Source organism: Podarcis cretensis (genome assembly GCF_951804945.1).
Source record: "Podarcis cretensis genome assembly, chromosome: 9".
Classification (NCBI taxonomy): domain Eukaryota; kingdom Metazoa; phylum Chordata; class Lepidosauria; order Squamata; family Lacertidae; genus Podarcis; species Podarcis cretensis.
In genome coordinates, this window is record NC_137178.1 from 74,377,755 (window position 1) to 74,401,134 (window position 23,380).

At 48.4% G+C, this 23,380-nt stretch overlaps 1 protein-coding gene across 1 annotated transcript; it reads left to right on the plus strand.

Moving 5' to 3' along the window:
* The first annotated feature begins 8,414 nt into the window (after positions 1 to 8,414).
* On the plus strand, positions 8,415 to 17,770 carry ISLR (immunoglobulin superfamily containing leucine rich repeat). Its single transcript, XM_079991687.1, has 2 exons — positions 8,415 to 8,876; positions 15,736 to 17,770. The coding sequence occupies exon 2, from the start codon at positions 15,738 to 15,740 to the stop codon at positions 16,992 to 16,994; it is 1,257 nt and encodes a 418-aa protein (XP_079847813.1). The 5' UTR covers positions 8,415 to 8,876; positions 15,736 to 15,737; the 3' UTR covers positions 16,995 to 17,770.
* Positions 17,771 to 23,380: the final 5,610 nt, after the last annotated feature.

Consider the following 23,380-nt stretch of genomic DNA (forward strand, 5'->3'; position numbering starts at 1 on the left):
GTTCACGATGGGGCGGGGGAGACTCCATCAAATGTACCGAGAAAATAGAGCTACATTAGCACGCGGGTTAAACGCCACTTACTCCCCCAAACATTATTCAAAGCCCCTTTATGAAGAACAGCCCAGATGTCACAAAATAGCAAGCAAACATTTGCGTCCACCAGAGCTCTTTGTCCATCAGGCTAGATAGGAAGTTTGGGTGCTGCCTTAGACCATAGCTGTCAACATTTCCCTTTTTTAAAGGGAAATTCCCTTATTCTGAATAGGATTCCTCGCAAGAAAAGGGAAAAGTTGACAGCTATGCCTTAGACTGGGACGCAGGTGGCGCTGTGGGTTAAAGCCTTAGTGCCTAGGACTTGCCGATCGAAAGGTCGGCGGTTCGAATCCCTGCGGCGGGGTGCGCTCCCGCTGCTCGGTCCCAGCGCCTGCCAATCTAGCAGTTCGAAAGCACCTCCGGGTGCAAGTAGATAAATAGGGACCGCTTACCAGCGGGAAGGTAAACGGCGTTTCCGTGTGCGGCTCTGGCTCGCCAGAGCAGCGATGTCACGCTGGCCACGTGACCCGGAAGTGTCTCCGGACAGCGCTGGCCCCTGGCCTCTTAAGTGAGATGGGCGCACAACCCCAGAGTCTGTCAAGACTGGCCCGTACGGGCAGGGGTACCTTTACCTTTACCTTTTATGCCTTAGACTCCATTAGACCAAGTGGTCCATTTAACTCCAGGGTTTCAGACCACGACTATTCCCAACCCTACCTGGAGACCTCCGTGTGTCCTGCGCCAGAGACCTTCCCCACTGGGCAATTGCCCTTCCCCAGTCAGCTAGCCTTGCTTTTAGATAGTTTGTGTATGTGTCTGACCGACCACAAACCTTCTTAGACACAACCCCTCCTGCCAGGGAATGAAGGCTGGGGGGTTTAGGACCTACAATTCCCAGCAGCCTTCACAAACTGCAGCTCCCAGGAGTCTTTGGGCCAAGCCATGGCTCTTAAAGGGGGAGAAGAGAGCTTTCTGTGGATGGTGCAGATGTGACCACTGGCCATGCTTGCTGGGGCTGATGGGAGATGAAGCCCAACATCATCTGGGGTGGCCCCAGGCCTTCTACATGCAAAACAAGGGGCTCTGGATGTTGAGCAGAGTTCAAGGAGAGGGAGGGGGAAATGCTGGTTTGGAGTTAAAGTCCTAATGTCTGCACAGGTCCTGCATTGAGACAAGCAAGAGGCGTTATCAGAGTTCAGAGAACCATTCCAGTCAGGCTAAAGCAGTGATAGTGAGGGGGGGGGGGTTGCAGCGGGTGGGGAGATAATTTTTCCCCTCTGCCTTAGTACCAGTATTTCACATTTTGCTTGTACTCATACATGGCTTTCTGGGTCAAGGTCACTCCAGATGAGTTTCATGGCTGAGCAAGGATCTGAACCCTGGTCTCCCAGGTCCTAGTCGAAGACTGCAACCACAGCACCACCTCCATCTAGATAATGCAGCCCCATGGCCTGTGATTCCTTCCTCCCCCCCCCCCAAGGTAGGGAATCACTGGGGCAGTCATTGGAGTGTCTACCTACCTCACAGGGTTTTTGCGGGAAATAAATGAGGAGGGGGAGACCCATGTATGCCGCCTCAAGCTCATTGGATGAAAAGGTGGGGTGTAAATGCAACGCAATAAATAATAAATAATAACATCTTGAAGCTCAAGGATTTCGAAAATGCAATATCCTTTGCCAAAGGACATCTGCTGGACTCTGGAAAACGCATGAATTTTTTGGAACCATTGACTTTCCCTTCAATCCCTCTCAGGATCCCCCCCCCGCCCCTTCTAGGCTACAAAAGCTCAGCTTTTGTCAGCGTGCATGAAGTCATTGTCTAGCTTGTATGGAAAAGAAGGAATATGAAATAACAAAGAAGAGTGGAGAAATGCAAAATGCAAAAATCTTTCCAGACATGCAGATGATGGATACTTGTCAGGCTCTGAGGCAAAGTTGCACTGGTGCCAATTTTGTAAAACTATTGAGGCTTATTCTGATTTACATCCCTATGGAATCAAGATCAGAAATGAGATGGTGCTTTCTCTTTTCTATCTCCTTAGCTGATAACAATATCAACATTTTAATGCGCATTAGAAATGTAGAATTCTCATTATGGATAAATGGCCTCTTGTGAGCACATTTTAATTGAGTTTTATGCTTTAAGACATACAAAGACGAGAGGAAACGCAGCCCTCTCCACATCCATTTAATTAAGAGAGTAATAGATTTCTTTTCCTGTGCCCCCTAATATTTCTACCGGGAATCTAGTTATGATGAGTTATTGGAGTTGGATTCTGCAGCGCCATTTCTTCTGAGCCTGGGAGCAGAATGGAAATAGGCAAATAGAGTGAATTTCTGTCTCAAGAGAGTATTGAGAATATATAGCAGACAACATCCTGTGGATCTGAAGAGTTCCCAACATCATTTGTTGTGGGTTCTGCCATATGTGCCAGTAGCAATCTCAATCCTGTATCCAAGGCAGGACCACTCATGCAAAATAAGGAGGTACTATCAGACTTTGGCGCATTTCAAGGTTTGCGGAAGAAACAGTGGCTAGAGTGTCAGACTAGCACCTGGGACTGGGAGAGACTAGGGTTCAACTCTGCACTCAGCCATGAAACCCACTGGGTGACCCTTGGCCAGTTACTCTCTCTTTCTCTCAGTCTAACCTACCTCACAGGGTTGTTGTGAGGCTGAAACAGGGAGGGGGGAGATTCATGTGTCCTCCTTAGAGAAATAGGCGGTATTTAAATGTGACCTAGGGATGCGGGTGGTGCTGTGGATTAAATCACAGAGCCTAGGGCTTGCCGATCGGAAGGTTGGCGGTTCGAATCCCTGCGACGGGCTGAGCTCCCATTGTTCGGTCCCAGCTCCTGCCAACCTAGCAGTTCGAAAGCATGTCAAAGTGCAAGTAGATAAATAGGTACCACTCCGGCAGGAAGGTAAACAGCGTTTCCATGTGCTGCTCTGGTTCGCCAGAAGCGGCTTAGTCATGTTGGCCACATGACCCGGAAGCTGTACGCTGGCTCCCTCGGCCAATAAAGCGAGATGAGCGCTGCAACACCAGAGTCGTTCGTGACTGGACCTAACGATCAGTGTTCCCTTTACCCTTACCTTTAAACATGACCTAGCTCTCAATGGGATACAGTAAGCTTTGGAATCTGCTCTCTCTCATCTGCCTTGTTTTCCTTCCCTTCTGCTCCACTTGCATGCGGCTGCACACCAACCCAAGTTCTGAGCAGGGTGAGATTCTAGGGTTTACAGGTGCTCACCCAGCGCCTGTGTTTCCATCTGGAAATGAGGCATGGCGGAGACTGTGGTATCTTTAGGACAGGTGTTGAGTACAAATGTAGGCAGGTAAGGAAAGATGTAAGAGCGTTGTCCAGGGCAAAGGCAGACACAGAAACCACTGCTCCTATTTTGGCCAGTTCCTACAAAGGTTTCTCTTCTCCCTTCTCTCTCCCCCCAGTTCTCTGTTCTCCCCCTGCGAAGCTCAGATAATTGAGGTCAGCCAATCATGCCCCCCCAAGCTGTCTGCGGCCCCCTCAGACAGGCCTGGGAGTTGAATCAAGAGCTCTTGGGCAGAGGGAGCAAGAAAAAGCCAACCATCTATTTCGGACATCTGCATGTAACCTGAGGTACCACTGTAATTGTTTATTTCCTTAACATCTGATGGGAGGGCATTCCACAGGCACCACTACCGAGAAGGCCCTCTGTCTGGTTCCCTGTAACCTCACTTCTCACAGGGAGGGAACCACCAGAAGGCCCTTGTTGCTGGACCTCAGTGTCCAGGCTGAACGATGGGGATGGAGACGCTCCTTCAGTATACTGGACTGAGGCTGTTTAGGGCTTTAAAGGTCAGCACCAACACTTTGAGTTGTACTTGGAAACATACTGGGAGCCAATGTAGGTCTTTCAGTGTGGAATGTAATCCACTGGGAGCAGTCAAATACAACATTCCTTGTTTTCCTAGAGTGGACATGCAAGGGAATGTTTGGTCCAGCCAGTCGACCTTCCTGTTCCTCCTGGCCTGGAGCATCCTTCCTTCCTTGCATGTGACTAGTGGGTGGGCGTGACCTTTCCTGACCTGGTAAAAGGCCAAGGCATGCTGCCACTCTCTCTCTCTTTTTCCATCTTCCTTTCGTCCTGCGAACTTCCTGGAATGAACTGCTGGCTGCCAGCCAAGCAGTCCCCCAGGACATCTCCCTTATGGGGTAAAGCTGTCTGTACATGTTTGTAACTTTAAGCCTAAAGCCTGCCTTCAGGAATCACACTGTGCTCTGCCTGATCATGAGTAAACTTCCTTTTTCTTGCTTATGAATAAGACTATGGTGTCTATATTCTTTTAGGAGGGATTTGAAAAGGCATCTTACCGCATCTGCCAAATTCTGGATTAGTTGTAGTTTCTGCGTCACCTTCAAAGGTAGCCGTATGTAGAGCACAGTAGTCCAAGCGGGAGATAACCAGAGCATGCATCACTCTTGTGAGACAGTCCACAGGCAGGTAGGATCTCAGCCTGCGTACCAGGAGGAGCTGGTAGACAGCTGCCCTGGACGCAGATTTGACCTGTGCCTCCATGGACAGCTGTGAGTCCAAAATGACTCCCAGGCTGCACACCTGCTCCTTCAGGGGCACAATTACCCCATTCAGGACCAGGGAGTCCTCCATATCTGCCTGCCTCCTGTCCCCCAAGAACAGTACTTCTGTCTTGTCAGGATTCAACCTCAATCTGTTAGCCGACATCCATCCTCCGACCGTCTCCAGTACACATGCCGTATGTTTAAAGCACATTCAAAACACCCCCTCAGAAGAATCTTGGGAACTGTGGTTTACCCTCACGTAGCTACAATTCCTAGCACCCTTAACAAATGACAGTTCCCAGGATTTTTTGAGGGGAAGCCATGAACTTTAAAGGCGGGGTGTGGATACCCCTTAGGAGTGGGGAGTCACACATTCAAATCACCACTCAGCTATGGGTCTGAGTTACTGATCTCGCTACCTAACCTACCTCACAAGGTTGTTGTGAAGACAATGTGGCAAGAACCATATACCGTATTTTTCTCTCTATAACACTTACATTTTTTCTCCTAATAAGTAAGGGGAAATGTCTGTGCGTGTTATTGAGCGAATGTGTGGTCCCTGGAGCCGACTGGCCCGAGTGCAGGGGCAAAAATCAGATTGCGCGCTGCAGAGAGGAGGCTGCTGCTTTCCTGCATTCTGCCCCAGGGTCTTATTGCCCACCCTCTTCTGTTTTCGGTTGCTTTGTTTACAAAGTTGTAAAAGCTGTTTTCGGTTGCTGTGGTTACAAAGCACAGATCCACATGGATTCTCAGGATTTTTGCATTGGCCTACCCCAAACTCACCGTCAAATCACATGTCTGTGGCCGCAGCATGAAGCACCAAAATGATACATCCACTGTTTCATTCAGAATTTTTTTTTCTTGTTTTCCTCCTCTAAAAACTATGTGCGTGCTATGGTCAGGTGCGTGTTATAGAGCGAAAAATACGGTAAGTTGCTAGTTTTGCCTTACTGGGGGTTGGGGGATCTTTCCCGCCCCAAGGCCTTCATCACTTTGGATGGGCCGGTGTGCCAGTAGTGGGCGGGGCCAAAGGCTGCAGTGGGCGGTGCTGTATTTGTGACCCTTGTGGGAATGTTCAGGGACGCAGGAGAGGATATATTGTCTGATAATAGCCTTTCCAACTTGTGTTAACAAGTTCACAATTTAGCAGAGTAACATTCCCCTTTTTAAACTCAGTGCATGCGTTTGCTAAAGCCTCTATAATAACTGTTCTGGTATTTCCCCCTTAAAGGTAAAGGTAAAGGTACCCCTGCCCGTACGGGCCAGTCATGACCGACTCTAGGGTTGTGCACTCATCTCACTTAAGAGGCCGGGGGCCAGTGCTGTCCGGAGACACTTCCGGGTCACGTGGCCAGCGTGACAAAGCTGCTCTGGCGAGCCAGCACCAGTGCAGCACACGGAAATGCCGTTTATCTTCCCGCTATAAAGCGGTACCTATTTATCTACTTGCACTTAGGGGTGCTTTCGAACTGCTAGGTGGGCAGGAGCTGGGACCGAAAAACGGGAGCTCACCCAATTTCCCCCTTATTCCCCCATAAAAGATAAGACACGACACAGTCTTATATAAAAGTATAAAAAGGTTTACTCACACATCATTCTGTTTCGAATCGGATTCCAGAAGGCAGACTTAGCTTAGAAAAGTAACATACTGTATACCTAGAAACTATTCATAAGAAAAGGGACGCGGGTGGAGCTGTGGGTTAAACCACAAAGCCTAGGACTTGCCAATCAGAAGGTTGGCGGTTCGAATCCCCGCGACGGGGTGAGCTCCCGTTTTTCGGTCCCAGCTCCTGCCCACCTAGCAGTTCGAAAGCACCCCTAAGTGCAAGTAGATAAATAGGTACCGCTCCGGCGGGAAGGTAAACGGCCATGCGCTGCTCTGGTTCGCCAGAAGCGGCTTAGTCATGCTGGCCACATGACTTGGAAGCTGTACGCTGGCTCCCTCGGCCAATAAAGCAAGATGAGCACTGCAACCCCAGAGTCGGTCACAACTGGACCTAATGGTCAGGGGTCCCTTTACCTTTATCTCATAAGAAGACAGTCCCTTTGTCCTCTCTTGGCTGGAAGCCAAGAGGGCATCTTTGGCTAAGCAGATGTTGCTTCTTCGATGCATGTAGTGAAAGAGAGAGAGATGGCTGTCTTGTCCTGTGCTTTTGTCGTTACCTGCACAGGTGAGGCCTTGCTCACCTCTAGTCACATGCAGAGGAAGTCTGTCCCAGCCCAGAAGGAAACAGGAAGTTTACCTGCTGGCTGGACAAACATTTCTCCCCATGTGTAAACATGTTCACTCTAGGAATGTTGACTGCTCTTGTGTTTCACATCCCACAACCCTTACCCTTTGATGGGTGGCTGCATTCTCCTACATGAATGCCAGAGGTTTTTATACATGCCATCAAACCATCTTCCCTCCAGGATGGCAAGAGGCATGGATGCAATTTGAAGGCCCATTCCATCCGGACAACAGTGATTGGGGAGGGTGCAGAGCAGGGCTGGCAAAGGGTGTGGCTTGGGCAGGGTGCCATGGCTGCCATATATTTTACTCAGAAATAAGTACCACTATGTTCAATGGTATTTACTCTTAGGTGTGCCTAGGACTGTGCTGGTTTTAAAGCCTGAAATGGCCTTAGTCTGGCATAGCTGAAAGCGCTCCCTTGTCCTTGCAAGCATCTTCAGAAGAGAATAAAATAGCCATTTTACAACAAAGGAGACCAGGATGGACTTCTTTATATACTTATGGAGAAATTTTTGGCTGGAAGGAGAAATGACTTTGGCCCAAAGCGTGCCCCTGGTGCGCATCTTAGGCTGCAGTCCTGTATCCATTTACCCGGGAGTAAGCCACTTGAAGTCCACAGGACTTCGCAGCCAAGGAGAAGTGTGTCCGGGAACGTGCTTTTAACAGGGTCTTGCTTCATCAGTTATTCACTGGGGAGAAAAACAATCACCGTTTTACTCTTTCTCTCTGCTCTTCACAGCCTGGAGGAGACAGCGAATGTGTGAATTATTAAGTGAGTTTGTGCAATGTAAAAGAGATAGAGAAGGTGAAACGAAAACCCGCCATGGATTTGGAACAAGCTGCAGACTGAAGCCTCTGGTTGAAAGTGTAACACTGCAATCCAATAACGTCTGCTCAGAAGTAAGCCCTGTTGAGTTCAATGGAACTTATTTCCATGAAAATATTTATAGGAATGCAGTGTTAAAGCAAGAAATCAGCCCTGCCTTTGGGATAATTGACTGATTACATTTATATCCAACCTTTCTTCCAAGGAACTCAAGGTGGCACACATATTTCTTCCCCTGCATTTAATCCTTACAACAACAACCTTGTGAGGTAGCTTAGACTGAGAGTGAGTAACCAGCCAAAGGTCACCCAGTAAATTTCTTGGCTGAATGGGGATTTGAATTCTGGTCTCTCAGGTCCTAGCCCATCACTCTAACCACTACTGGCCCATGCTTTTGTTTAGCCGTAGACTCCTAAAGTGAGCTCCAGCCAAGCCTCAGTGGTAATGGCTGTAAAATGGAACCAAGTACCCTTGCATGTAGCGTGCAGCAGAAAACTCAGGGCAGGATGCTGCAGCCTATTGTGGCTCTTATCTGAAGAGCACATCTGCCTGAAGTATGCATTTCCAAACCCATCCCAGCCTTACATTTCTTGGTGTGCATTTTGCAAAACCAAGAAGCCTAACTTTTACTCATCCTAACTGCACTCTGTGTGCTGCCATTGGCTGTCTCTTTAAGAAGCCGGCAGAACCCAAGCCAAGAAGGGAGGGATAAGGAAGTTTGGGGAAAACACCACTGTTTTTATTAAGTGTAGGCTGTTGTTTAAGAGAGGCAGGTCTTTGCTACTCATAAAAAATGTATTCCCAGGTCTCTTGAAAACACATAATCAAAGGGGGAGGGAATTAAATCAACGGACTTTTGTGGCATTTCTGGCAGAGGCAAGGGTTGGGGTCTTGATCCAGTGCCACCCCCTCCTCAAAACAGAAGATGGGCAGTTTCTAATTCAGGAAATGTGTCAGGAATTAGGGTCCGTTTCAGGACAAAACCAAAGCAAAAATGAAAAAACAAAACAAAACAAAAAGAGAGGGATTTTTTTTCTTTTTTCGAGGCCTGTGACAAATCAAAACCACTTTTCTGGCTCCCTGAGCGTCGGAGGCTGGACTTCGCCTTTATTAATAACATTTTTGGAATGCATGAGTCTGTCAGGACCCGACACAATGTTTACACAGTTTTCTGGCTGAAACCCTCGCGTGAAGAAAGGAGGAGAGTCACGGGGAAAAAGAGGTAACAAAAAGAGAACTTTCATCTCTTGTCTTTTCAGGAGCATTTTTAAAAAAAAGAATATGTTTGAGCTTTGCCAATCCCAACCTGATGCTCTTTCTGATTCTGCAGCCAGTCTTTGTCTCCCTGCCTTTGCTCCCTGAAAGCGTTTGCTATGTATCTGGGCCTGTGATATAGCGAAGGCCAAAGAAAGAGAGAAAGGGCCGGCCCTCCTGTTAGGCAGGGAGACGAGGCTGCTTCAGGTGCTAAAGTAGGGGGGCAGCAGGAAGGGACTGGAGGACAGAGCTGTGCGGGGGCCATGCAGGCTGTCCTGTAGCCCCCTAAGCTAGTCTGCAGCCCCTAGAGTTGGTGGAGACAGAATAAAAACCAGACACCCCTCCAGCTGGACTCTGTACATGGAACCAGTGAGTGTGTGTGCTGGCTTCTTCCATTTAAGGGGGGTATGTGGGTTAGATAACCCTTGGGGTTCCTTCAGCCCTACAATTCTAGGCAGAAAAATTTCTCAGGCCAGACAAAATGTGTGGGCACCAATCCACATGGTTTCATAAGAAGATGGGGCCAGGAGGCAGTGATGCTTCTGAATGCCAGTCGCGGGAAACTGCAGGTTTCCCACAGGGCCATCTGGTTTGGTCACTGTGAGAACATGATGCTGGACTAGATGGGCTGCTGGCCGGATCCAGCAGAGCCCAGGGAGTGGCTGTGGGAAGACAATGAGTGGTCAGAGGGAGAAGAGGGGGGCAGACAGGGAGGAGGAAATGGGCTCTTTTGATGTTTGTATGGTCTATGGTTGCTATTTCCCCCTAGAAAGGCCTTAGCAGGGGAGGTGGTGATGGCCCCAGAATACAAAACCCTGACCAGGCATTTTCTGGAGCAGCCAGGCAAGAAAACTGTTTGCCCCCTCTGTGCACAGCAGTGATTGACAAGTTGACAGGGACAGAGCAGCTGCTTTGCATGCAGACGGTCCCAGGTTCAAGAGTCTGGGTGTGTGTGCCAGGAGCAGGTTAGTATAATATATAAATTCCATAAAGAAATAAATATTTCTTTGAATAAGTTAACTTTACTGACACCATGTGGAATATTTATTTATTTCTTGAATTTATTTACCGCCCTATACAGTGGAACCTCAGGTTAAGAACTTAATTCATTCTGGAGGTCCATTCTTAACCTGAAACAGTTCTTAGCCTGAGGTACCAACTTTAGCTAATGGGGCCTCCCGCTGCCACCGCACGATTTCTGTTCTCATCCTGAAGCAAAGTTCTTAACTCGAGGTACTATTTCTGGGTTAGTGGAGTCTGTAACCTGAAGCGTATGTAACCTGAAGCGTCTGTAACCCGAGGTACCACTGTACCAGGCGGTTAAGAAATAAACAGCTCAGGTGGCCAAGCCTAGTGAGCACAGCAACTCTTCCCGGCAGATCTGATTCTGGACTGCTCTCTGCCACAGACTCTCCCAGCTCACTAAGGCCTGTTACCCCTCCAGCGTCCGACATTTCCTCCTCCCGGTCTGTGCCGTCTTCTCCCTCTGAACACTCATTGTCTTCCCACTGCCACTCCCTGGGCTCTGAGCCTTCTTCCCTTGGGGGTTCCCCAGCTGGTGCCTCCCACCAGCCCTCTGAATCCAGCCAGTCCATGACAGCCACTGACCTGCTGAGAGAGAACTCTGCATGCTGCCAGTCAGTGTAGACAATACTGGGTTGGATGGACTCAGTCAAAGGCAGCCTCCTGCCTAAGGATCTGTAGAAAATGGCCAGCCGTGATATTTCATCTGCACAACAGAGTGTTTATCTCTCTAGCCTGGCACTGCCTACTCTGGAAGGAGCTGTCCAGGGTCTCATAGCAGCAAACAACCATAGAATTGCAGAGTTGGAAGGGGCACCCAGTGGCCATCTAGTCCAGCCCCCTGCAATGCAGGAATTTCAACTAAAACGTCCAAGAGAGATGGCCCTCCAACCTCTGCTTATACACCTCCAAGGAAGGAGAGTCCTTCCACTGTCAAACTGCTCTTAACTGTCAGAAATTTCTTCCTGACGTTTAGTCGGAGTCGCCTTTCTTGTAACTTGAATCATGATTTGGGTTTGGGTCAGTCAAGAGAGGCTTCCTCTCATCTGTTACTTCATGCGTTCAACTGGAGGTGTGGGGTGTTGGAGCTGAGATCCTTTTTGTGCAAGACACAGGCTGCTGCCCCAGAAGCCCTGCCATGCTAGCAGTCACTATGTGTTCCACCAGCAGAAAACGTTAGTTGAGGTTACTGCAGCGGCCAGCAACCTTTTTCAGCCGTGGGCTCCCCTGTCCCTCAGACCTTGTGGTGGGCCGGACTATATATATATATATTTTTGGGGGGGGAATAAACAAATTCCCTTTTAAATTTTTTTTTTAACATATAAAACACATACATATACATTTACACAATACACATACACAACACACTACCTTATTTTCATAACATAAAACATACCTACATTACTCTATATAATACCTACCTATACTATACATATTAACATACCTACACACCTACCCCTCACGGACACCCACCAAGTGACTTGACTTCCAGACGTTCTTGCTATGCTACTTTATTTTTCCAGCTAGCTCAAATGCATTTAATTATTTCTCTAATCTCTTCTTCTATCTTAACTTTACTCTCCTTTCACTCTAATCATTTTCTGGATTCATTCAGTATCTGTCAGAAATTCTACTTTTTCCACATAAATTTTTGATGTATTCCTTAAAGATAGCCCACTCCTTATTCACTTTTTGTACCATATCTCCTCTTATCCTCCCGGTTAGTTCGGCAATATGGAAGTATTCCATCATTTTAGATAACCAGTCTGTTTTAGTTGGGACGCTGCTGCTTTTCCAATTTTTGGCAATCAATAACCTTGCCGCCGTAGTTGCATACATAAATATTGGTCTGACCGTTCAAAAAAAATGAACGAATTCCTATGCCCCACAAATAACCCAGAGATGCATTTTAAATAAAAGCACACATTCTACTTGTGGGAATGTTCAGGGGTGCAGGAGAGGATATATTGTGTGATTATATCCTAATCCAACTTGTGCTAACAAGTTCCCAAAATATCAGCAGTTTATAGATATTCCCCTTTAAGTTCGCAACGGTAACGTCTGCACAGGTTCGCTAGAACCTCTATAATAATTACCGTATTTTTCACCCTATAGGACGCACTTTTTCCCCTCCAAAAATGAAGGGGAAATGTGTGTGCGTCCTATGGGGCAAATGCAGGCTTTCGCTGAAGCCTGGAGAGCGAGAGGGGCTGCGCACCAACCCCTCTCGCTCTCCAGGCTTCGCGGACCTCTCCGCAAGCAGCGGGAGCGCTCCCGCTGCTTGCGGAGAGTTGCCTGCATGCTGAAGCCTGCCCTCGCTGAGCTCAGTGCGTCCAGGCTTCGCGGACCTCTCAGCAAGCAGCGGGAGCCAGCGCTGGGCTCCCACGGCTTGCAGAGAGCTGCCTGTTTGGGGGCTGGGGTTGGGGGAAGCTCGGGCCTCCCCCGCCCCAGCCCCGCGCCTGGGGGAAAAATAATTTTCCCCCTTTATTTTCCCCCCAAAAAACTAGGTGCGCCTTATGGGACGGTGCGTCCTATAGGGCGAAAAATACGGTACTCTGGTAATTTCCCCTTTGTTCCCTCTTAAAATACAAGACACGACACAATCTTTATAAAAGTATAAAAGAGTTTACTCACGTTCTGTATCGCAGTATGATCCCAGAAGGTAGACAGTCTTAAAAAGGTTACAGTGGTGCCCCGCAAGATGAATGCCTTGCAAGACGGAAAACCCGCTAGACGAAAGGGTTTTCCGTTTTGGAGGCGCTTCGCAAAACGAATTTCCCTATGGGCTTGCTTCGCAAGACGAAAATGTCTTGCGAGTTCCTGCGGGGTTTTTTTCCCTTTTCCCCCTTTTCCTAAGCCCTAAGCCGCTTATCAGCTGATCCGCTGATAAGCCGCTTATCAGCTGATCCGCTAAAAGCCGCTAAACCGCTAATAGCGCTAATCCGCTAAACTGTCAATGGGCTTGCTTCGCAAGACGAAAAAACCTCTATACAAAGAGCCTCACGGAATGGATTAATTTCGTCTTGCGAGGCACCACTGTACATACATTCAGAATCTATCTTATAGCAAGATAGTCCTATCCTCTTCTCTTGGCTGAGAGCCAAGAGGGCATGTCGCTCCTTCAGAAGATGAAGATGAGAGAGAGAGATATGGCTGCCTGCCCTGTGCTTTTATCATTACCTGCACAGGTGAGGCCACACCCACCTCTGGTCACATGCGAAGGAAGTCCGTCCCAGGAAGTTTACCTGCTTGCTGGACTGACATCCCTCCCCATGTTCTAACATGTACATTCTAGGAATGTTGTCATTGACTGCTCCTGTGTTTACATCCCACACTACTCATGTAAAAACATGCTGATTCCTGGACCGTCCGCGGGCCAGATTGAGAAGGCGATTGGGCCGCATCCGGCCCCCGGGCCTTGGGTTGCCTACTCCTGGGTTACTGCCTTGCATAAAGTTTATTCTAGCCCCACAGCAGCCTTTGATCAACTTTAACAAAACATCCAACCCAGACCCAGCTCCAGCAGCACCCAGCCTCTTGTGTCAGCTGCTAGAGACCCACAATTTATAGGTTGCCAACCATGAACTGAACCTGAAAGGAAGCAGGGCCAGTGCAGACATTGGATACTCTGACGCTGTGTGCTCTAAGTCAGGTGGGATCGTCTGAACTGACAACCAGGGAAGCCCCATAAAAGGGAATTGCAGGAGTCTAGCTTTGCGACGTTGGTGGTATGAGTGTTTGGTTGCTAGATATGCACCTGCTGCCTTCTCGGTTACCACAGCCAGCAGAAAGCAATCCTATTCCAGGATTGGCAATGTAATTTCAAGACAACAGCGGGAGTGGGCTCCAGAATATGGTTGCCTCCCTACTGCGGCCAAGAATACTCTGTGCACAGCTGCAATGCTCATCCACAAAATGGAGAGTGGAACTTCAGGGCGAGATCCTGCCCTGCTGACTTGCCTGCTCCAGCTCCAGCTCCATGTATTGGGATGAACTCGTGCGCATGAGTTCACTGACCCTGGGGAAAGTGAGATCAGGAATTGACTGGAAAGCTGGTGTGGCGTGATGCCTTGACTTCGGTCAATGAGACTTTTCTTCCTCTTTTAGAAATGTGGTCATCTTTCAGGAAGACAACGTCTTCACAGAACTTCACACCAGCCTGTCGTATTAGCTGTAAAGGACATCTTGTCAAGGATATGTAGGATGTTTTGGGAGACTAGACTGAAACTATAGAACTGCAGAGCTGCAAGGGACACCAAGGGTCATCTAGTCCAACCCCCTGCAAAGGAGGAATCTGTCCTTGGCAGATAGCCAGCCAGCCTCTGCTGTAAAACCTTCAAGGAAGGAGATTTTAGATAAAAGGAAGCTATCTTGCCCTGGCTGCCTGGTTCTAGTAACTCATCCCCAGTCCCTCCTACTCCTATTCTATAAAAAGCATGATTCACTTTGCACAACCCATTAAGGAAGATAATAACACATGAAAATTCACAGCAGTAACAAGTTAATTGTACATTCATTCAAAAATCCAATTAAAACCATTTAGTTTAATTAATTCAACAAAATGGATGAACTTGATCCAGTGAGACCAGCTTTCAAAGTTTGATAGTCATTTACTCCTCCAGCGGCTCCCTTCCACCCCCTTATCTCTTGGCACCCCCTAGGCAGTCCCAGGGGACAGTACCACTCCCTTTGAGACTCACTAACCCAGACCTATTGCAGTCCAGGTCCAGGCCTGGCACCAAATGAGCCTTGGTCCCTCTGACGGATGCTCTCTGTGGGAGAAGGTACTTGCTAGAGTGGCTCCATGGACCGGAGTTGGGGGCCCTGTGTTGCAGTGACTGCATAGGGCTGAGCAGAAGTCCCTCAATGCTACTTTCTTGGGGGAGGAACCCCCCAAATAGAAGCAGAACTATTGCAATCAAGCCCCCAATCTCCAGTTCATCAGGGTTCTTTGTCCAATCTAGGCCTGGACCCAGGCTGAAATGGTTTAGATACTGAAATGGGGCTCGCTCATACATAAAAGGTAAAGGGACCCCTGACTGTTAAGTCCAGTCACGGACGACTCTGGGGTTGCGGCGCTCATCTCGCTTTACTGGCTGAGGGAGCTGGCGTTTGTCCGCAGACACCTTCTGGGTCATAAGCCGCTTCTGGCGAACCAGAGCAGCGAATGGAAATGCCGTTTACCTTCCCGCCGGAGCGGTACCTATTTATCTACTTGCACTTAGTGCTGTTGAACTGCTAGGTTGGCAGGAGCAGGGACCGAGCAACGGGAGCTCACCCCATTGCGGGGATTCGAACCGCCAACCTTCTGATTGGCAAGCCCTAGGCTCTGTGGTTTAGACCACAGAGCCACCCGTGTCCCTCAGCTCATACATGCACGCCTGCAAATTACACAAGCAATAAGATGCAAATGCACATAAATTAAATCCACACTGAAACAATCCAGTAGATGTTAAAACCCGTAAGTAAAGTATGCCATGAAACAACCCCATAAAAAGACCATAGCATTTATAGCAGCAGATGTAGGTTAAGAGATTCAAAGGCCTACCTGTGTCAACAGGGGCATATTGAAAAGCCGTGGGAATGCCAATGCAGATGGGGCCTCTCACATTTCATAAGGGAGGGCATTCAGCAACACCAACGCCACCGGCAAAGAGATATGCCTACACATCAGCACAGGCTGATAATCAGTGGGTATCAACAGGACACAAGTGGTTTGCAAGGCAATAATTTCCTTCCTTCCTTTCTTTCTTTCTTTCTTTCTTTCTTTCTTTCTTTCTTTCTTTCTGCTGAATGGGGAGAAGCAATGGGTCCATGGTTCTGCTTTTTCACTGCTCTGCTCTTGGTGGAGACTCAAAGCTGCCCCGAGATCTGCAACTGCATAGCCAAGAAGAAATATGGTCGCCACATCGCCGACTGCTCCTACAGAGACCTCCGGGCCGTTCCCCTTGGCCTGCCCTTCAACGCCACTACTCTTACCCTGTCCGTCAACCACATCTCCTCCCTGCAGGAAGACTCCTTTGCAGATGTTGTCGACCTGCAGGCCTTGTGGCTGTCGCACAATGAGATCAGCGCTGTTGCCCAGGGCACCTTTGCCTCCCTGGTGCAGCTGAGAGCCATTGATCTCAGCCACAACCGGATTGCCGTCTTCCCCTGGGGGGACCTAATCAACCTCACTGCCCTGCAGCAGCTGAAGCTCAGCAGCAACCAGCTGGAGAGGGTCCCCCCAGAGGCCTTCCGCACCCTCAGGGACCTGAGATCCCTCTGGCTGAATGACAACAGGCTGTCCGTCCTCGCCGGAGGGACCTTCAGCTCCCTGCCCCTCTTGTCCCAGTTGCAGATCAACCACAACCCCTTCAACTGCTCCTGCAAGGCCTGGGGACTGAAGAGGTGGCTGGAGGAGACTCTAGTGTCCATCCCAGAGAGGGACTCCATCACTTGTGCTGCCCCAGACAACCTGAAGGGCTTCATCCTTGGGAGAGCCTTGAAGCTGGACTGCATGCTTCCCTCCATCCAGTTGGCATATCACTCCAGCTTGGGCAACAGTGTGCTGCACGATGAGCTTACTCTCCGGTTGCACTGCAGTGCGGTGGGAAGGCCGCCGCCGGAGATCCAGTGGAAAATCCAGACCTCCACTCGGGAGGTGGTGATCAATGGACCAAACGTGGGAGAAGAGGGCAACTGGCTGGCTGCCGGGAGCTTGGAGCAGCGCATTCTGGTCTTCAAGAACGGCTCAATGGCCATCCCTGAGTTCAGCAAGGCTGACGAGGGCATCTACACCTGCCAGGCCTTGAATGATGTGGGATCTCGAGAGGCCTCGGTCAACGTGGCCTTGGCCGGTTCGAAGAATCCTGCCGGGGACATCATCCGGAACAACATCCAAGCCAGCAAGCCCCAGACTGAACCTTGTGAGAAGGAGGAGTCCCCCAAATCGGAAGACAAGTTCGTGGTGATCTACCTTACACCTGTGGTGCCGATGACCAGCAATGAGGGAGCGACCCTGTGGAAGCCACAGGCCTGGGCTGGCGTCCTCCTGCTTTCGCTGCTCACTCTTTATGGCTGAGACACATGCAGCCTGGTATCATGCGTAGGAACGTAGTGCTGCATTATTGGAGGCGAGGCTGAGATATTATTTATTGCATTTATATCCCACCTGTTTCTCCCAGGAGCTCAAGGTAGTCAGTTCTCCCCCGACCCATTCTATCCCTACAACAACATCATCCCTGTGAGGTAGGTTAGGCTGAGAGTCAGTGGCCAAGGTCTCTGTCAGGTCCAGCACTCTAACCACTATGTAGCACTACACCCCTGGTTGCAAAGCAGATCTGCCAAAGTTAAATCAGCCTAATAATCATTCCTCCTTCCAGGAAACCTTGAGAACTGTAGTTCCCCATGTAGGGATTGGAGTCCACTAACACAGAATCCTCTGCAACTTAGAAGCAAACCATGGCATTGCAGTAGGAAAAGTGATTGAGTTTGTAGTAAACATTTAGTCTTTGTGGGAAGGACTTGATTTCTTCCATTTTAGTCTCATAACTGTAATTAGTCTTAAACTCCACCCCTAAAGTGTATGTTTAACTGCTGTGACCAGCGATGGGTGAGGGATAAATCCTGATCTTCATTGTAGTCAATGCTGTGTTCACAAACAACAGTCTAACATTTTTAAAGAGAGGCTCACCATATTTCCAGTCATTCTGCTTAACATTTGCAAAAAGAGAAGGCAAGATTGCAGTTTATTCCAGCTATGACTAACCACACTTTACATATTCAAAGAAATCTGTCTTCTGCATCACCACTGAAAGGCCGAACAAGACAGAACATTAAATGCATCTTTTCATTTAACATTTGTGTGTGTGTGTGTGTTTCAGTACAACATGTATCAGAGTGGGACTGAAATTTAATGGGATCAGAGCACAGGTATAGAGGAGAGATGTCACCATTTCCTTCCCTACTATGGCCCTCAGAAAAGTCCCTGTTCTGAAGCTGGTATTTGCTGTGTGTGTGTGTGTGTCCCATGGGTCTCCAGAGGAGATTCCCTGCCAATGCAAATAGCACCTCCAGGGCAGGCATTAAATTCAGGGGGAGGAAAAGGTTAAATTCCTTACCCATTCCTTATTCTGATATAACATCAGTCCCTCCTCTCCTGCACTGATGCTATTTGCATTTATAAAAACCCTGCAGGCATGGCCACTCTTCTGAGCAATGGTTGGAATTGTGGCTTGTTTTTTATATAGTGAGTCATGAGAAGGATATGGGACGCGGGTGGTGCTGTGGGTTAAGCCACAGAGCGTAGGACTTGCCGATCAGAAGGTCGGCGGTTTGAATCCCCGCAATGGGGTGAGCTCCCATTGCTCGGTCCCTGCTCCTGCCAACCTAGCAGTTCAAAAGCACGTCAAAGTGCAAGTAGATAAATAGGTACCATTCCAGCGGGAAGGTAAATGGCGTTTCCGTGCGCTGCTCTAGTTCACCAGAAGTGGCTCAGTCATGCTGGCCACATGACTCGGAAACTGTACGCCGGCTCCCTCGGCCAGTAAAGCGAGATGAGCACCGCAACCCCATAGTCGGCCACGACTGGACCTAATGGTTAGGAGTCCCTTTACCTTTTAATGAGAAGGATATAGGACTCTGCCTTCTGCTGGACTTCCCCAACATGGCACAGAAAAGGCGAGTAAGAGGCAATGTGATAGAAATGTATAAACTTATTCATGGCCTGGAAAAAGTGGATAGAGAAAAGTTTTCTTCCCTCTTATATTGCTAGAACTCATAGATATCCAGTGAAGCTGAATGTTGGAAGATTCAGGATGGATAAAAGAAAGCCCTTCTTCACACAGTGCAAAGTTAAACTGTGGAACGCCTTGCTGCAGGGGACTTGGATTGCCACCAACCTGGATGTCTTTAAAAGAGGATTAGACAAATTCATGGAGGAGGAGAGAGCTCCTGGCCCCTGTGATGACAGGATGTTGGACTAGGTGGGTCATTAGCCTGATGCAGCAGGCTCTACTAAAGTTCATATAATAATAATAAATTTTATTTATACCCTGCCCTCCCCGGCCAGGGCCGGGCTCAGGGAAGCTAACACCAGTAAAATTACAGTAAAAACATAATGGGGGAGAAAAAAACCAATTTAAAATACAGGTTAAAATGCAATTTAAAATGCAGCCTCATTTTAAAAGTAGCCCATAGATCAAAACTGTAAGCGATGGGAAACATAAGGGTCAGACTGAGTCCAAACCAAAGGCCAGGTGGAACAGCTCCATCTTGCAGGCCCTGCGGAAAGATGTCAAGTCCCGCAGAGCCCTAGTCCCTTGTGACAGAGTGTTCCACCAAGTCGGGGCCAGTACTGAAAAGGCCCTGGCCCTAGTTGAGACCAATCTAACCACCTTGCTACTTGGGACCTCCAAAGTGTTGTCATTTGTGGACCTCCATGGGGCATACCGGGAGAGGCGGTCCCGTAGGTACGTGGGTCCTAGCCCGCATAGGGCTTTAAAGGTCAAAACCAGCACCTTAAACCTGACCCTGTACTTCACCGGGAACCAATGCACATGGGGGTGCCAAACTCGTGAAATAAAGCCTAGTTTTGCCCCTGGATTATGGGAGCTGCAGTCCCTAAATGCCAGGAGGGCCAGAGGTTCTCTGCCCTGAGTTTAAAAGTTTCCTTCTGCAGTGTGGGAAGAATCCTGGCCTGGCTGGAAAAGACCCATGCGTAAGATCTGGAGAATTGATAGGCATGTTGGAACAATTGGCTTCCTCAATGTGGTGCCCACCCCCCAGGCACTCTTGGACTCCAACTCCTGCTATCCCTGGCCTTTGGGCTTTCTGGCTGGGGCTGATGGGAGTTGGAGTCCAACCATGTATGGACAGCCATGGGTTTCCGCATCCCTGCTGTAGATAATGGCGCTGAGGGTTATCTATTTCTTCAGACATTTCCAGGCCACCTTTGAGTCCTCATAAGGCAGCTGAAACAAATATAAAATGCCTTAAAACACACACGCTCACATACACTCTCAAAGCAGTGATAAAACAGCAGCTGCCCCAGTCACAATGTCTAGATAAACAGCCCCCTCAAAAAGGGAAAACAGAGATAAGATGACAAATTCGGAGTGTTAAGGAATCAGCGGCTGCCTTGTATCATGGTTTTTGCCCCCAAATCATGGGAGCTGTAGTTTGTTAAGCATACTGGGAATTGTAGCTCCTAACAACTCTCAGGAAGGTGGTGGCATAGTGGGGAGGGGGCTGGGGGGCACTTTTTTTTTCAGGGGGCGCAACCAGCTGCCCCCACAACAGGCTCCCTCGTCGGAGCCTGGCTCTGGCACGCAAAGGAACTGCAGAGACGGCTTCTTCGTGCAACGGCCCAATGTCGCCAGCAGTAGCTCCATCCCTGGGTCAAAGCTGACCTGAGGGCAGAGAGAGGCTGTGGCATGCTTGTGCCTGGCCTGGCAGCTCTGGCAGTGAGAGGAGAGTGGGCATCCCGCCTGCCCCCGGCGGCGTTGACATACACTCCACAATTGCGAGCACAATTCAAAGTGTTGGTGCTGACCTTTAAAGCCCTAAACGGCCTCGGTCCAGTATACCTGAAGGAGCGTCTCCACCCCCATCATTCTGCCCGGACGCTGAGGTCCAGCGCCGAGGGCCTTCTGGCGGTTGCCTCATTGCAAGAAGCAAAGCTACAGGGAACCAGGCAGAGGGCCTTCTCGGTAGTGGCGCCCGCCCTGTGGAACGCCCTTCCAGCAGATGTCAAAGTGATAAACAACTACCTGACATTCAGAAGACATCTGAAGGCAGCCCTGTTCAGGGAAGTTTTTAACGTGTGATATTTTACTGTATTTTTAGTTTCTATGGAAGCCGCCCAGAGTGGCTGGGGAGGCCCAGCCAGATGGGCGGGGTATAAATAATAAATTATTATTATTATTATTATTATTATTATTATTATTATTACAGGAAGGATTGCCTCTAAGAGAATTTGCAGTTGTTGGCTGCATACACAGAATACCTAAAACCAATGTTGTTGTTTTTTGTTCAAAGCTAAATCATGCAGCTTAAAGCAAATTCATGCAGATTTAATTGCTTGATTAAATAGAGTGAAGCTTAATCAACTTAAGGATTCTTTATAATCAGGTGATAGCCGTTATTTTCCGAGAAGAGATGCTAAATCTGCAGAATATTCTGTTCCCTTTGGCAGCAAAGCAAACCATTTGGATTGAGTATGTTTGTTTTGTCACAACAAGGTAAATTACCTGAGCAGCGGCTGACAGGTGCTGGTTGCATCACAATTCTGGTTATTGGCAATATCAAGGCTGCATCATATTCATAAACATGGAACCTGGCCAAATGTACAGCTCCGCTCACTGCTCAGGCATCGTCCAGGAACAGGTGGATTAACCAGCAGCCAATTAAGCAGCAGAGCAAAGCCCCAGCTGGAGTCTAAAATGATCACCAAAACCATCAAGAGGAGGGAGTGACTCCCCTGTGAGGAATGGTTGCAGCGCTTGCGACTTCTTAGTTTACAGAAAAGGTGAGGAAGAGGCGATATGATGGAAGTTTATAAAATTAAGCATGGCATAGAGAATGTGGATAGGGAAGAGGTTTTCCTCTCTCTCTCATAACACCAGAACCCATGGACATCCCATGAAACCGAATTCAGGGCAAAAGGGCCCAATTCACTTTCCTGCTTCCTTAAGTTGGCAGCCATCTGTCTCGAGAGACAATAGTGTGCGGGGCTGAAGTCAAGCCACTATGTTGGCAGTGACCTCTTTGGGGCACAAGGCTGGGTGGTGTATGGAGGTTCTGGGCTGCCCAGATGATGGGACCTCCCTCTTGGCCTCACTGATGTGGTCCAAAGGAAACAGACCGATATGTTTGGCACCAGCTTGGCTGCAGGAGTTGCTGAAAGGAGGTGTTCAAGGCACCATCCAATCGTATTAGGGACTCCACTCCAGATTTGTGTAGGGTTTACTCCTGAGCCTTTTCCTTTCCTGAAGATATTCTGCAAGGCAGCGCAGTTTCAGCACCAGAATTTTCCTTCTCCTAGATGGACCACCTTCCCAGGTTGATGAGCCCCATCTGGTCCCCACTTTCCTCTACAGCACATGCCTTCTTGACCGTTGGACCCACTCTTGGTCTCATCTGCTCAGTCCGCCAGAGTCTGTCTTCACATGCAGGGCAGGTCCCTAACTCACTGAAGGTTTGAGACCCATTGGTGGCCCTCACCTGGTTTAGCTGGCCAGTCGAAGTTGTTCCCTGGTATGTGGCCACTGTCGCCTGCTAACAACTTCTAGGAGCCGCAGGGGAGAGCTGAGTGCAGGGTGGGGACCAAAGGTGGACAATTACCCCAGGAGGAGCGTGACATGACCTCCCCACAACACTTGATATATCCCTTTTAATTATTTTAATTGTGGATTGTTTTATGGAAAAGGCTACACAACCGAACCCAAATTAATGACCTTGAGAAGTAGCTTTGGTTTCATCTCTGGATATAGGATTGAATAAACTGATGATGATGATGATGATGGGAATATGGTCGAGGTCACGTCATTAGGATCACCTACCATTTGCCTCACCATGACTGCTCACATGGAGGATGGATGCATTTATATACTTATTCCGCTGGATACGCCATCCGTGGACAGACTAGATAGGTATATATTTTCATCACAAAATATGTTAATTAAACACACATTTTATTTCAATATGCATATTTCTAAATTATCCCAAAGTATGCCTTTGGAACACATACTGTTAATTTTTATGCTACAGACTGTATTACAAAATTCCAAAATCTAGGGCTAACCTGACAATTTCAGTTTTTCACAGTTTCTCCTTTTCCCACTCTTAAGCTCTGTTCTCCACGTTCCACATCTCACTTTGCAATGTTTCTTTTTAAAAACCCTAATGAAAATCCATCTGCACTGTTGCATGAATTTCTCCTACTATAAATGTTTTTATATGCAATTTCCCCTAATACACAAATTTTTTTTGCAAAGCAATTTCCTCTAATATACTGGATGTTTGAATGCAATTTCCATTATGGAACGCACACTTTCCCTATTGTATACTCGCTTTTGTACACATTACTCTGTTGGCCAATTGCATTGGAAAATTTGGAGAAAGTGCTGCTTCTGAAGAAGGGCTGCCTTTCAGTTTTGTACCCAAGTATGAATTTGGTAGGTTCACCTGGAACTGCAAACTAAATCGAATTTCTTCTCCATCTGATCTGCACATTGGCTGTAGATGTGTGGGTCCAGCCCTTTTGCCCATAAATTGAATTTCAGAACCAGCCGTACCAGGAAGGAACGCACAAACATCGATAGACAAACCAGGCCTTCACTGGAATGTAACCATGAAATTTTGTTTATTGTTCTTACTAGAGAGTCCAACTCTCTTTATACTATGATCTGTCCTACCTTAGCAGGCTCTGGGAGCTGACCTTGCCAGCTTCCACGACACAAGGCCTGA